The sequence below is a fragment of the Trichoplusia ni genome, chromosome 7 (assembly GCF_003590095.1).
Source record: "Trichoplusia ni isolate ovarian cell line Hi5 chromosome 7, tn1, whole genome shotgun sequence".
Lineage (NCBI taxonomy): Eukaryota > Metazoa > Arthropoda > Insecta > Lepidoptera > Noctuidae > Trichoplusia > Trichoplusia ni.
The window spans coordinates 2051835-2068275 of record NC_039484.1 but is presented as its reverse complement, the minus strand read 5'-3'; the positions used below and the strand labels follow the sequence as shown (position 1 = coordinate 2068275).

Genomic DNA, 16441 nt, shown 5'->3' with positions numbered 1-16441 from the left:
TGATGAAAACGAAAATTACTTTTGAAATTAGAATTGCTGAGACATGACAGCAGGTAGCAAAAAGATAGAATGTATTCGGAGTAAAAAAAAAGTTTAACAAAGAGTCTATAAAAAGTAGTTCCAAAACACATCAAATTATTAAGATCAAGGTCTCGCGTAACATTAATAGGATTACACGAAATTCTCTGAAGCATAACACATGATATTAGAACGAGACGAAGCTAGAAAAATTCCGCGAATTCCTAATATTTTCTTTAATAAACCATAAAACACACAGACAGCCTTGGATATTGACATTGTTATTGTTTATTGAACCGCACCAGCGAAGACAGTGTGAAATTTTATTAGCTTAGCTAGTAGCCGCGACCTTGCGTCGACCGCCATCTTGATCTAGTGCCAGGACTACATTCGCATCTAATGAAAATAGTGGAATAATTTTATAGAGTATTTTGAAGCTTTTAATTATTGCTATGTTTAATTTCTTGATGGTTTAATTTCTTAGTAGTAAATGTATGCTTTAAATTTAACATAAACCACGTTAGAGGAATAAGTTGTTTTAAAATTCTGACAACAGACTTTTCTTCAACAAAACAAACAAAAGACTATCTGTCCAAGACTCTTTAATTTTAAAAACTAATGAGGTTATAACAGCTATTTTCTTTTCATGACAGCGAAATCCCCCAATATATCTTAAGAATTATCCGCTAAGTGTGTAAATTATTCACTACTGTCGCATTCATTAACATAAAATAAAATGGTTCAGAAAATAAATGATAATGGACCGCCATTATTAAAATTTCATACTCGCGGGGCCCGGTGGTAAGTTGGTAATGGGGCTTGATCTAAATAGTCTGTATCTGAAGGTTTATGTTACCATCCCAAACTAATCCCAAAGGGACAGAGTTTTTTAATGTGCGTAAACGTCAAGCCATTAAACGTAAACGCATATGTTTGCGTTAATTCCTGTAACGTATTTTTGTTGGGCACCACTGCGTATCGTCTTTTAATGTTGGAGGGTTAACCATAGAAATAATCTGTATCTGTTACGTTTTACGTCTAAACTACTGAACCAATTTTGATAAAACCTTTTGCAGTAAGTTGATATCACAACAGGGGCCACTAATTACTGCGGCAACTACCATCACACAGCCGCGTAAATGCAATTCACCTCCAAAAAAAACAAGCCTTTTTCCAAGAATATCAACTGAAACAAATTCTAGAACCATCGCGATTATCTTTCAAAAGCAATTCTATATAATAAAATTTCAATTCAATCGATTTTAGACTTGCCAGCGATATCACAGGTAATTGTTTTTTTATACGGCACACAAAGGGTGGTGTTTTGTTCCCCTCCGCCTGTACAAATGTTTGTGGTGACAACGTTAACGAAATCCCGGCTGCGGCGAGCTCGCACACATGTTGCGGAGATATATAAATAAGCTTAAACCGGATTTACATGATATATTACTTGCAAAGTGTAGCGTAGATGTGAATACGTTTGATAAGAAATGCAAACCATACGCATAGAACTATTTTTGAAGATGTTGGTGTTGATCGTGTATTGAATACCAAGGTATTTAACTGTAAGTAGAAATTAAGTTTTCCAGTATTGAGTATAGTATTTTACTCATAAACAACCATTAAATGTAAATTAAACATAAATATAGCCATGTGAAGAAGTGTGTCGGCCGGGCGGTTCCAAACGCTGGCATTGTTTAATTTTGACTTTTTGAAAAGTGGATGCTATTCCTTAATTATTCTAAAAAAAATGCTGGCAAACCATATAGACAAATACCGTAAGGAAGTCTGAATTCCAAATAGCTAGCGTGGCGCTTAATGCTCAAACCTTTCTTATACGGGAAGAGGCCTGTGCCTAGCAGAAGGATATCTATAGGATGGTATTATAAACATTAGCTATGTGAAAAAGAAAAAAAGAAATTCAATCACCAAATCCAATACGTGCAAACTGTAACAATTTTAGTGGCAAATAAAAAATATAGTTAGACAATGGATCCACTAATTCATCCTTTGAACAAACTCTGACTACCAGGTTCCTAAGAATACAATAGCGACCTCGTAACTCACATAACGAAGATAATTAGAGAAAGTGTGAACCTTGCGACTGACTTGCAATTACGAGCACGTCTAATGAAAACCCTTATTTTACGAGATAAATACTTTTCTACTTGAAAAACTATTATTTTGACATATTCATCGCCATCTTGTATTTTCGAACAGATCATATGTTTCAATTTGGAAACAATGCTTTCGCGAAAGATTATTTAATCTGTCTATTATAATACGGATATATACCCGAAATGTTCTATTTTAGTCACTTTAACCTTCAACGCAGTTACAGTGAATAACGTAAATAAAATAAACCACGATTCCATTAAAACATGCATTATTTATTATTGTAGTACACATTGAAATCAGGGCCTGTACCATGAGCTCTTAAAGAATGACTATTGGGATAGCGGAAGAGAGATAACGCTCTACACCTCGAGTATCGTTGTCTCGCTTCTACAACGTTAGAAGCACGACTTTGAAATCTCTTAGTACGCATGCAGATTGGTTTCCAACGCTGATGTATTTCTATTGGTTGTTACGATATAATATTTATCGAACGTTTTACTAGACTTTGATTAACTCCAGACTTAGCTATTTCTAGATTCAAAACGTTTGTTTCATTTTAATTGAAATAACGGAACTCTGAAGCCATTTATTTGCTATCGAACACCACTAAAAAGGTAATGGACGAACGACGATAAAATGTAAATCCTTACTTCCTTATGAGCGTAATGAAAGTACAACTCAACGAATTACAATATTGTAAGGAATCAATTTAATTTAATAACTTTAGCTTAGTGGATACGTGAGTGAACATTCTCTTATTTAGTAGTCATGTATTTTTCATAATTTTTCCTCGAATGAAAGTTTGCATTTACGAATAACTTTCCAAACACAATCTTTTTTGTACTTACTTAATAATCAAATCGCAAATAAGGATAGACAATGAAATTAAGCTAATGTGATTGCGGTCATACGTCAAAAAAATGTAATTTGACATATAGCATTAAGCAAATTACGCTAATTTTATAGAAAACGAAGCTTCTGTTAGAACGAAGTAGAAATCGTTGAGTAAATGCGAAAATCGCGTGCGTATCCCAATTGGGGATCACAATTTGAATGTTCGCCCATCAGCTTCCAGACAGTAGCTGTTAGAAATTAGGTTGGCTTGCCAAATACTTAACCGTCCTGTCTGGACACGCAATCCTCTTGCACGAAACCCCCGACTTTCTCACGACATGTTGCCATCCACAATCCCAACTAAATTCCACTTTTTCTAAACTACAACAGCAGCGAACGAATTGGCAATTTGGACCGTAACGAGGTCTTCCCTAATGACCGTGTTAACAACACACATAACACTCGAATCAAGTGAATCAATAAACCACTCGTCGGGTTCCCTATCATCAATCATACGTGAGCGGGTCCTTTTGAGCTCATAAAAACTGACGTCACACTGTCGTGTACATATTTATGAAGCATCCAAGTGATCTGCTATTGATGGGCTGTCCCATTCATCAGTCAGAAAAGCCGTCGACTTACAAAAAAAGTTGTTCGTAACAAGATTTTTGTGGGCGGAGTTTGTTAGACGGAAATGCGTAGATTAAAAAGAAATGTCTTTAATATGAGACGGTAATATAGAATCTTGGCCTTGGGAAGAAAGAAGGTTATAAACGAAACAAGTGATCACTCCGCCCATGTTTGCCTCATAGTTCAATGACTTAAGAATAAATTAGTACTCGTAGATTATTGTTTGTGTGTCAGCTTCATGGCAATTTTCTCACACATGAATAGTAAAAAACAGTTCACATTAGAGGAGCTTCGTGATACATCTTCGCGACTTGATTAATCGAAGCGGCCGTCATAAATAAAGCAATGTATCAGTGGAGAGCAATTGTCGGTGATTGCAGTTGATACCAGCTGCTTTATTGATGGACACCGAGACATGACTCGTAAATTGCCACTTGCATATGCATGCGGGGTGCGGCCGATTGGCAACGGTGCAGCCAACCCGTTATGACCGTCGCGACAACCTACGCTGCCGCTATTAACGGATGTTTTGTTATTTTTATCGAAATGTTTGTCAGTTATGACTTGAAATGTTTTTAGATGTTGTAGGCAATGCCTGGAGTATTGGAATCAAAAGATGTTGCGCTATCTACTAATTTGTAATCCTCAATTGTTCTAACCAACTACATTACAGTACCTATATTCGAGGCGATGCGTCACAGACTATATTTCTCAATTGTATAGTGTTTGTTCTTTAAATTTAAAATACAATCAAATCAATAACAAAACAAAGTTAAGTATATTGTTGACCTGTATTGTTTTATGATAATACCTAAACTTGAACTAATCTTGTACTAAATTAAACAAAAACTTTTAAGCTTCCATTTAATAACATTATAGGCTAAAGGAGCATAAACATTTGGCTTGGCAAACCCAAGTACTTAAAGCCAATGTCCATATTTATCGAAACCGTGCCAAATATACATATGAAAACCTTGCGAAAATAAAGATTAAATAATAATCCACTCAGACCGTTCATCGTGGACCAATGTTTATTAAAGTGTAAACATTGGAGACCGATTTAGCTCGGGAAAGTAACAAAAATACATTAGGAATATTTCGCTGAGATAGACTACGAAAACCGGAGCTCACAATTTTGTATATCCAGAATCATTTTAATACAACCTACATATATGTAGGTACTATGTACAAGTTTTTCCATTACACAATGGCAGACATTCGTTTTGTGAACGAAAAACCAGGAATTTTTTAAGCCTCTCCTGTGGATGACTGCGGTTCGCGTCAGCCGACCTCCAATCAATACGAGCGTAGATAAAATGCAGCTACTCTACAACGTTTGATAGCAATCGCAATTTCGAGGCAAATAAACTATCCGAAGTCGAAATCCTTTTAAGTCAATGAGGTTTTAATTGAAATTGGTTTACTGAATTATTAAACACGGAACGTATTAACTTAGTTCATACATCAACTAAATGATCAACTTATCTTCATCAGCGGCGCAATCGGTCGAGCAACTGACAAGTGACAACTATTACATAATAACCCGGCGCGTGCCGGGGGGACAAATATAGTCAAAGCCACGGAAAAGCTGTAATCCGGTTGGGCCAACGCCGATCCTGTTAATGCAATCAAATGTTGGCGTATTTAAATGTACGCGTGGAACAAACGTCGGGAGTCGCGTAGGAGTATCTGAGCTGTTAGGATTGTGTTAAACGTATAATTACTTCGCTTTTGCTTAGAAACTTGAATTTACTTGTCATGAATCTTTGGCTCGTGTAAGAGAATAAAAGTTGCTTTATATAATGTAATTCTGACTTAAAGTATTCTCATTACGTCTTACACATTCTATTTCGATATGCCAACTTCTTACATTATATATTTCACTCCTTTTATGAGAAAAGTCTTTCAAAGCTATTGAAATCCAAACCAGTTTACATGTGGTAATAGGATTTTGCATGCAAACTGGAATTTCATTCGGTTAGCTGGGTTTAGGTACCAAATATATTTGGGGATTTCATCTAAATAAACTAGCTTACCCCTTGATATTTTTAGACTACTATTTTCATCGGGGTTTAAATCTAAGTGTGTAGTATGTTCGTGTGTAGTGTGCCGCGAGCAGTGTCAACCAGTCTGTTACGAGCTAGCCTATTTGTGGGCGCCAGCCGCGCGGACCGAAACCCGCCGCATACGGGTTAACCCCAATGCAGCGTCTTGTTGACCGTCTGGAATTGACCTACATCTTGAGAACTAAGTTTATTATGAAATATAGACTAGGTGTTAAATACGAGCTACATTTTTTCTCAGGACAACCGCAGATGATCAAATGAAATTAAAATTGACGATATTATTTTACTATAACAGCGTTTATTATGTTCCCTCGTTTCAAGTTCCCTAAATATTAATGATTTATTATGTTTTTTTATTTAAAACTCCTGGGAAATAACGCGTCGACAGCAATCCTTTACTATATTACATTTTGAACATCGAAAATATCGTAAAAATACAGAGAGCAACAGAGATAAAGCGCGGTAACTGAATTTGATGCACGACCGATCAACCGATCGCGGAAACTTTCCGGAAAGATAGCTATCATATTTTAAACTGTCAGTGAAAAATAAAAATTTACACATTTTTAGCATGTTCGTTCAGATCGTTTAAAAGTTTCTCTTTCTTTACCTAGAAACATTTGCCTAAAATTATACTATGGTAAAGTTCATGATTCTACAGTCAGCGAAAAAAATGATCTATCAGTTTTACCAAAATTGATTACGTAAGGAAAACAGGAATATGAATGGCTTATATCAGCTCAGCTGTCAGAATCTTTTCGTATTGGATAAACCTTGTTGTACTACGACGCGCAGATGATTTTCAGCCTTAGGGCGATATACGACTTTCTTGGCCATACAACCAAATACGCTACAATTAATAACACATACATACAATCCGCTACATAAATACTGATACAGATACAGAAAGTAAACTATAAGTATTTCTTTTTGTATTTCATTGGTAATTTTAACGGAAGGATTTCAAAGAATATAAGCCTTGCCCTCTTAAAGCCGAGAGTCCGTGTCAATAAATGATGGATAGCAGATTACGGGTGCCACATCAAATCGGATAAGCCGGGTAAAAGATATTACATCCTAATACAAAAGTCATAACGAAAGAAGGGTTTATAAAATATAGAAATGTAGGTAGGTACGACGTTATTTTTCGGAGTTAATAACGTTTACGATATTGACAATATTACGTCACATAACGACACCATAGTCATGTGACATTTCGACAAACGTTAGGTATTATTGAAAATTCCTATCATAATCGGCTCAGCGTTTTAGACCTAAATCGGTAAGACACGCATAGACACTTTTGTATGGACGATATTAATATTGGTGTTATATCTGCAATCATCATACAGAAAATTGGTAGCAAATATTTAAACGTATAAATCGTTGTATTCACCATATCCGTGAACGTAAATTTGTATACTTGCAATTTATGGTAACTCACGACTGAAAACAGACAATTGTTATACACAAAGATGTCCTTGAATCCTCTTGTGTTTGCAATTGATCACAATCATAGAAATACTATGTTCTGTTGGAGAGCCGACCACTATATTTTCAAGCAGTATTATTATTAGTGAAAAGAGACAGCACACACGATGCAGGATATTTTTTTTTTACCGGCGTAATCAACTATTTGTAGTGGCCCCCTTGAATACCAATATTTTCTATGATGCCGCTAACAGTTGAAATCAGACCGAGGAATCGATTACAGCTGTGAATAAATAAACTGTGCCATCGCGGCATCGGTTGCGGACTCCGTCAACATACCTTTGTGCGATACGCAAATGTTTGTTTGACAAATATCGCATAAACTGAAATCCGCCTCGACCGATTGTACTGCAAATACCCATAAACGCTTAATCCATAAGCGCTAGAAGAATTAAAACCGGGTAGAATCGAGTTCTGTTTCAATCGAGTTGGAACACTAGCGCCAATCCGTATAGCGGCACGAGTTGGAACTGCGCTCGATATAAAGATAATCGATTTTGGTTTGGTACCATTTCTTAACTAAATCAAGAATCAAAAGCGGTATAAAACGAATTTCAGGGGTGAGCAGTCAGGTCAGAAATATAAAAATAAGAAGTTTTTTTTTTCTAATTTTAATAAAGTTCTACTTGACCTTGAATAGCGAAGCCCAATAAAGCTTTACCACGGACGTTAAATAAGTAAAAAAAAGCTTAAAATATAATGACTTAATAACCAAACAGAAATTATTTTATTTCCCAATTCAAAATAATAAATAAATTGTAAATTAACTATTCATTTCACCGTGCCGAAGAGTTAAAGTTGATAACAAACGAGTTTTGTATGTGTCTTGTTTACTATTTATAATCGTGTCGCGACGCCGCAACGTTTGGCGTCAGTCCAACTCCCATTTTTGAGGAATTTATTTCAATTCCCGCACTTTGGCTTGAGTATTTGTGTATATATCTTGAATAATTGGCAATAACTCGTGGGTAGTCAATAGTCAAGTAGCTACGCATACCTGCGCATGTAGAAGGGCGCTTTAAGTGGTTCTAAAATAATTATGTAAGTAAATTATGTAGTTTATTTAATCGTAACTAATTAGATCCTCACTTATTTTTCAAATTGAACATGTTAGTTAAAATTTATGTTTGGTTTATTTCATTTTATTAAGAAAACATGACATGATGAAATGTTAATGAGTGAATTATCAATAACACTACATCAAAACTGGATATAAACACCTTCGGACGCAGACGGGTAAAAACACCATTATTTTCGCGCATCATTAAAAACATAAAATTTACTCTCGTTCAGTAAAATTTTAAACAAACATAAATAACACTGTACATTTATCACCAATACAGTCAAAACTTAACTCCATCATTCACAACGCCTAAACACACCAAAATTATCAGGACCAATTAACTACGATCACACCACAAACAATAGCGAAGGTCTAAGGGCAATCCATCATCGTTGGTCGCCTGACAGCTCATCTGTTGAATACGACCCTGCCGTCCGAATCGTAATCGAAACGCGGTTGATTGGCACATGTGATAGTCGCTAATGGCTGATAAACTCGAGAAATGGGCTATTATACCCAAGGGATAAAGGTGTAAATAAATTTATCGATATCATTACATCACTATTTGGTTGAGTCTTTGTTCTTACTATGAGAATTAAGATTTGAACCTACATTCCACGTTCATTTGTGTTTTGGTGTGTATCTACCCTCAGGGTTGCTGGCCAACTCAACTAGGATTGGAACTACAACATGATGTCACTTCTGTGTATTTTTCTTTTTATCAATATTTAGATAAAAACAAAAAAACGTGTTTAATATTTTCTTAGCATCTATCCGACGGACAAAAAATATTTTATTTATTAAATCCAATCATCAACCCCATTAATCAATATTTGCAAAAGCAACTACCTACTGAATTCTTTGATAATATACACATAATGAAATCTACAAACACATCAAAAAAGCCGTATGAACACAATACGAACGATAATGTTCGCATTTACGATTGATATACCCTATTTGGGTAAGGACCGAGATAACTTGGGGCGATATGAAATACTTTGATACGCAAAAGGAGTAAAACTTCAAGGCGATTGGGCCGCCTCAAACAAGATCGTCAAACGAATCGCATAAAGCGCCTGATTTCGGAAAATTTCGGATACTTTCGGAAACGCTCGGGTCTCTTTGCAGAGATCATCCGGCATGTAATGATGCAACTGTGGAGTATGAATATGACAAGGCTAGAAATCTTTGGAAAAGTTTACGTAGCATACAAATTTATGGCTAATTTTCTTTCACTGATAATTTTCATAATCTTATACAATATTGGAGATCCTGTGAACATTACACTCCTACTGTTACAAACATAATCTAAACTACAATCGTTTCACAACTTTTCCTATATTCCCACAAAAATATTTTCAAACTTTCAATCCCATTTTTAAATCATTACTAGAACAAATCTTGCATAAAACATGACCTAAATTCAAACTCGAAACAAAATATACAAAGAAAGTCACTGTTATAATCCCTGTATTAAAAAACTTGTTAGCTGCCGGTGACATTTTTAATACTAAATGAGTATGAATAGTGCGCGAACCTCCATGGTATTGTGCTGAAAGTTCATTCAGTGCGCGTTCTATAACTTTATGCTTTAACGACGCTGGATTCTTTATATGACTTATGATACGTGTGTATTGATATTAAGAGAATTTTATAAGTACATATAAAAAGCAAACCTATATTTTTATTATGAATATTCTTGCCTTTGTGTAGGTACCAAGATGAGACCGGTAGTCCATATGAGTTTTTCGGGAATATTTTCTTTTACATTGATTACCACTTCTTTGCTTCAGACATTGATTATTTCACTGAAATCCTTAGAATATGAATAGAAAGAAGTATCTGGTACCTAAAAGCTTTTGATGTGCAACAAGCCTAAAGCGGAAGCAAGGCGATCCATATTCTTTTCATGTCCAATAAAACCTTTTTAGCGCTAATTTTAAAAGGAGTTTCTATCCCTATTCATAAAGGTTATTGGCAGAATACTGAAGATTTTTAGAGGAATCATTTAAATATTCTTATTAGGTATTTGATTTTCAGTTCCATTTAAAAAGTTGTAAACAAGGTTAATACATACCAATTCCTCAGGTGATCCCGGTTCCTTCATACCATTGCTCTTATCCGTGCTCCCCGTCTCTGTAACGAAATAAAAAATATATTATTTTTAGCCAACATCGTCAAAATATTAATTTAATACACATTTTAAAGCGCCCTGCCTCGTGGGCCGTCGACGTCAGAATAAAAACAAAAGAAAGTCAGAAAAAGCTGATCATTATTGACATTCTTAAGAATGGCGTAAAAAATATTGGCATTTGACCTTTTAGGCTGTTTGACCTTCATATTACTCAATACCTGTCGTTTAGTACCACAATTATTTACGTTTTTAATTAAGTTACTATAAAAATATTTTTCTCCGTGGCTTCGAGACCTTTGTTGTCGTCGGTCGGCTTCAAGTAGGTACAGCTATCATCCTTTAGAATTTTATCAAAATTGATTGATCGATGAAATCGTGAAACTGTAACACACAAGTCAGATTTAACTAGCTCATACATAATTTCTATGTCAGTAAATCTTTTTTTTACTTGTTTTAATATTGAATAAAACTGCGTGTGGGCGTGACCTATTTGCAATTACCAATATCGAAATTTCCATTGATTTAAAACAATTAAAATCCACTTAAAACGACCACGCATGTGTTAACAATTTGTTCATTCCATCTGATTTAATTTAAGTAACAGAATAATATTACAAATTCAAAATGTGTGTTTGACCGTCAAACTGTAAAATTACGATGAATCAACTAATCGAAATGTTAATTTGTAAATTACGTATGTTCGTACTAATTTCAATTTTAGTCGATTATTAATTGACTATTGAATATGTTAGTTTTTTAATAAGCATTTGATACACAATCATCCATGTGATTTGTAGCATATGAATTAAAATCACTTGATTGGTGAAGTTTGTGTTTTTAGGGTTCCGTACGTCTGAATACAAAAACGGAACCCTTATAGGATCACTCGTGTGTCTGTCCGTCCGTCGCTTACAGTCAATTATCTCCGAATCTATTAGACCGATTAAGTTGAAATTCGGTACACATATCAATTCCTGTGACCCAAACACAGAGGCAGTGAAATGCAGAGGCGTGAGCAAATGAAATCTGTATATGGGGGGTCATTTTTGGGGGGGGAAGGGGAAAATTAATCTGAAAACTGCATCGTGTGGCATATCAAATGAAAGGTCTTGTTGAGAAGATCTTAAATGTATTTTTTTGTAATTTTAAAATAAATAGTTTCCAAGTTATTCAAGAAAATAGACGAAAATTGACAATTCCCCCCCCCCCTTATCTCCGAAACTACTGAACCTAAAATTATGAAAAAAATACAGAAATTAGTTTTCTCCTTATATATTATAGGAAAACCTATTAGAAGTCAATGATATTAAAATAACATGGTAAATCACTCAATATTGTGCGTACCTACCAACTTACATTTGCAGGTGGAATGTGTGGGAGAACATAGTTTTTAACTTCAATGTTATTTTTCATTAACCTTTATGTACGGAACCCTCAGAATCGCGAGCAAACTCGCATTTGACCCGTTTTTTTTAAGAAACTGTTATTGGAGTTCAGAGGTTGGTTTTCTAAATGATAGTATGTGTTTAAAACAAATGACAATCGAAACACTTGAAAACGTTTCAAACTGTTTGTTCTCTATTAGAAATACCTCGTAAAGTATTATATTTCTCCTAACAGACATTAACTCATATTACGTAAACGCTAAGGTTATAATATTATTTAATATTCGCCATCGTGTAAAGTGAAGTACTTAGTATGTTTAATTTAATTTTCGTCTCCCGAACACGGTTACTACAGGGTTTAAGTAAAACGCCGTGTTCTCATAAACTATGTATGTTGCACCACCCCTGTACCGGTGAAGGTTTTCGAACTTATTATAAATTAACAAAGTTTATTTAATATTCATATTATTAAAAATATATCTCTTGTAGGAACTCTGTTTGCTGCAGATGTTTCCGGGTGTATTTATAATTTAAAATACTGTTAACAATTTTAAAAGACGAATATTAATATGTTGCTGTTATTTTATTTAATCCGTTTTTTCTGTTGTTAATATGTATATTTTCCAGAATTTTACAATAACATAATGATCATACCTTAAATGACAGGTACGTTAACCGCTATAAAAAGATCACGGAAAATTTAACTTAATCTCAGACAGTAGCCAAAATTTTTGGTATAGACTATTTGCACTCAATTTCAACGATCTGATTAACAAATACTCAAGCGTTATAAAAAAATATTTTTTTTTTTTATGTAGCCTGTTTTAGATCCCACTGCTGGGCAAAGGCCTCCCCCTTACTCTTCCACACTTCTCTGTTTTGTGCAAGTTCCGGCCACGTGCGCCCCGCGTATTTGACTAGATCGTCACACCACCTTCGTCGCGGACGGCCTCGTTGCCGATGTCCTCCCTCCGGCGTCCAGTGTGTGACGATTTTTGCCCAACGGTCAGGCTGCATTCGCGCTACGTGACCAGCCCACTCCCACTTTAGCCTGGCTGTTTTTTCCCCGACATCTGTTACTTGCGTTATGGAGCGCAGTGTGGTGTTTCTTACGCGGTCCGATAGTTTGACGCCAAGTATGCTGCGCTCCATCGCGCGTTGGCAAATTTTGAGTTTGGACTTCTGGTGTTCTGTAAGTGACCAACTTTGAGCACCGTAGGTTAGGACGTAGGACGAAAAAATATGTATATATTAAAAATGACATGTCAATTTCTCTCTACTAGACACAGCACTTACATCCCAATAAATGAACATCGCGTGTCAAGCGAACTGTGGAAGCAACAAACGCTGACAAAACTCAAAAAGCGAATACTTGATGCAATTTTATCATTCGAATTTCATGTTGCAGAATATTTAATTGGAACGTCAAAAATCGCACATTAATTAACGTGGGCGAAGTATAAGGCGGAGAACACAAATTAGTGTATTACAATTTACTTGAACAATTGTTTTTCAAGTTTGTGAGAAAACTATGGGACATAAAAAGCTGAAGCAAGCCAGTTGGAACTTTTATCGAGCAGGTTTTTAGAACTAGCAGTGTTTTGTGTCTAGTTACTCTAGGCAGAAAATGATGAGTAAGTGAAATGTATTATCAGTATTACAAAATTGATATTATATATAATCGTTGCAAAACACGACGTTACAAATTTTCATCTATAAAAAACTTTAAAAATATTTTCTATCATCATAATTCTATGTCAAAGAGAGGAATTCACAAATTGCGCAACCAAGGCCCCAAATCCCGGCCATATCAAGTTGCGCAATTAATTTTCAATCAAACTAAGTATGTGTTAATTAAATATTGATCTTGAATGTCTTTGGATCATTAAGGATGTTATCTATATTAGTTCCAAGTTTATTGAACGTGTTTAATTCTTAAAAGAACCTGTTATTTCTCAACCGGTTGAAATATATGCTTAACTAGCTGTTGCCAGCGGATCCATTCGGTACGAATCGAAAATGATCCCACGGGACCAACAAAACAAAAAAAATTATAATCCAGGTTATCAACTGTCTGTGTAACAAATTTCGTCCAAATCGGTTCAGAGGTTTTCGCGTAAAAGAGTAAAAAACATCCACCCACACTTACAAACTTCTCGCTTATAATATTAGTAGGACGTAATCATTTGAGAGCCGTCTATTGGTTGCTAGCTAAAGGAACATTTTTGCAAATTATGATATCTGAAGTGTATTACTGACATTATCACATTTAATTGCAAAAGTAGTTTTTAACTCTTTGGTATTGCAAATATGGTCACCCAATCATTGCTTCACAGATTGCGATGGCCGTACTCTTTACTTAATGCGTAATTGAGTCTTAAGTAAGAGCTTACATTAGCTTCAAACTAAGTACCTCCATGTAAAACCTACGTGTTACTTAACTGTGTAATTTGGAATGTTCTGTTATCTTTAATGGTACACAGAATAGAGGCAAAAAAAGCCTTTTGGCTAACGAAAACCTCGAAGCCTGCCACTGCCTCCATCCACACAAATATAAAAGCTTATTGTAGTTGTGGAAGTGGGATGGCGCTCTACAATGTGTAGGGCGTTATCTCGCTCCCACTCTGCACTGTTCAAGAGTACAGTTTGATGCACCATGTGTAATCAACGTCGTAACACACTTCCTGACTCGCCAACTGCTGTCGCTTTTTGTGAAATAAATGTTAAGCTCGTGATAAAGAAATTGTATAACATTTTACACAAGTTAATACAACAGTTATTAAGTTTAAGTATTTCGTTTTTTAAGGTTTTCCTCCCAAAGTATTTAAACTTAATCATATCAAGGTTCTGCTGTTTGTCCGTCTGTCACCAAGATCCACGTGTGTATCGCAAGAAATGTGATAGCTCTCCGCTATAAAAAATGTAGCTTAAATAAGTTTATCTTAACAGCACACCTAAACTTGATGGGTGACCATATTCTATTGAAAATCTATCCTTCTTACGCCCATTTGTACTCAACTCGCAATTAACTGGGATTTTCATTATTTTTGTGACTGCTAATTAAGAACGTTTTTATTAAATACCTTTGACATAATTAGGTGTTATGATTTCTTTGAACTCATGCCAGCGGGCCAGCGTTTTATACAGTTTTAATTTAACTTTATTTAATTATTATAACTATGAGAAAGAAACCTACGCGATAGTTAATCTTAAATAGCATTATTTTTTCTCTCTTTCCTGTGTACTACCTCTGCTTTTCCTACTCCCTACCTCATAATGTTAAATTCGATATCAATGATAAGCACTGGTGTGTTTATGCTCTCATTAAATATCTGTCGTTTTAATTTCACGTCCAATTTCAGATACAGCTTAATAAAAAGAGATTGACATATCAGCTTCCAGCCATGTTTTAATCACTTCATCTTTTCACACATGAAAGTCAGTTAAACAACAGTTTATGACCAACATAGCAAGTATTATAACGCGATGTTGAACTATTTAATTATAATACATTCAATAAAATTAGTTTTGTGTAAATTAAACTTAATGCCGGCAACAAGCGGGGGTTAATTTGTTTCGATTCATCGCCTCTGAAACGACATTGATTGCGTCACATACAGATTCAATCCCTTTTGCGTACTAACAAATTATAACACGATTTTCATAGAGTAGATAGTCATTTATTAATTCAGGTGAGTTGAATACGAATTTAAAATAGATATTTAAATTTAGATGGAACAGAAAACTTTTCCTAAATAATAAGTTTTTTTGCATGGCACCTACTGATAATCTGATAATGATCTTGTAAAATAAGACATCTACCATTAGAAATAGAGACATAGTGAAATTCTGTGTCTCTCTTCTACAATCCTTTATATTGTTATAGAAAGTGCAATGTTTTTAGCTGATACCCAATATTCATATTATCTAAGTGCAATTCTGATCAACATCCATCAGGCAATTAGATACTAAATAGGTTTTTCACAGCGCGTCTGTTGATCCCTAAAGGGCAGTTGAGGCCTATAAGCCTAGTAAGGCAGTCGGGTCACGTCACATCCAGCTTAGTATTCCTGTACCATGACAGGGCACCGGAATAGTTCATTGACTGGAATTAAATATGCTCTTCACAGTCAATGTACTCGTACTGTGTTGATCTCACGTGGATGGATGCTAATATATTGGGAGATAAGAAAGAATTTACTGGTAAATTAGGTGGCTACGTATTTACGAAAACCAAAGTTTTCTTTGTAGTTTTCCGAATACTGTACTTGACAGAAAAGTTTTTACTTAACAATTACGGAATATATACCAATAATATTCATTTTTTTTTCTTGTTTTTTTGATGATGTTTGATTACAAAAATAAGTAACTATATTTTCTGCGCACAAAAATACTCTTATCTCATAGCAAAAATCTGCTTAAAGCCTTTAATAGATCAATTGTAATGTACTGTTTAAGTATGATGATTTTGATGATAATAAACAAATCCAAGCTACTGAATGTTTTTCCTAGTTCCAATTTCAACATGCAAATTAGCTATCGGCAATATACAGATTATTAACCACAGTAAAATGCTATCCAACAGAACGGTAATTATTAACGAAAGTAAATTGTATCTATTGATTCATTTATGTTTATTTTCCTAGTCAAACTAGTTTTTATGTGAAGATCACCAAAGAGGAAAGAGGTTCTTTTCAAA

General features: G+C 34.9%; 1 protein-coding gene across 2 annotated transcripts in view; it reads right to left on the bottom strand.

The window, feature by feature from the left end:
* The window catches only part of LOC113495597 (apoptosis-stimulating of p53 protein 2), a 264952-nt gene that overhangs the window by 137536 nt on the left and 110975 nt on the right, over positions 1-16441 (bottom strand). For both annotated transcript variants that reach the window (XM_026874390.1, XM_026874391.1), the window contains one exon: positions 10301-10359. In XM_026874390.1, the coding sequence (XP_026730191.1) occupies positions 10301-10359 (59 nt within the window). The remainder of the gene's footprint in view (positions 1-10300; positions 10360-16441) is intronic.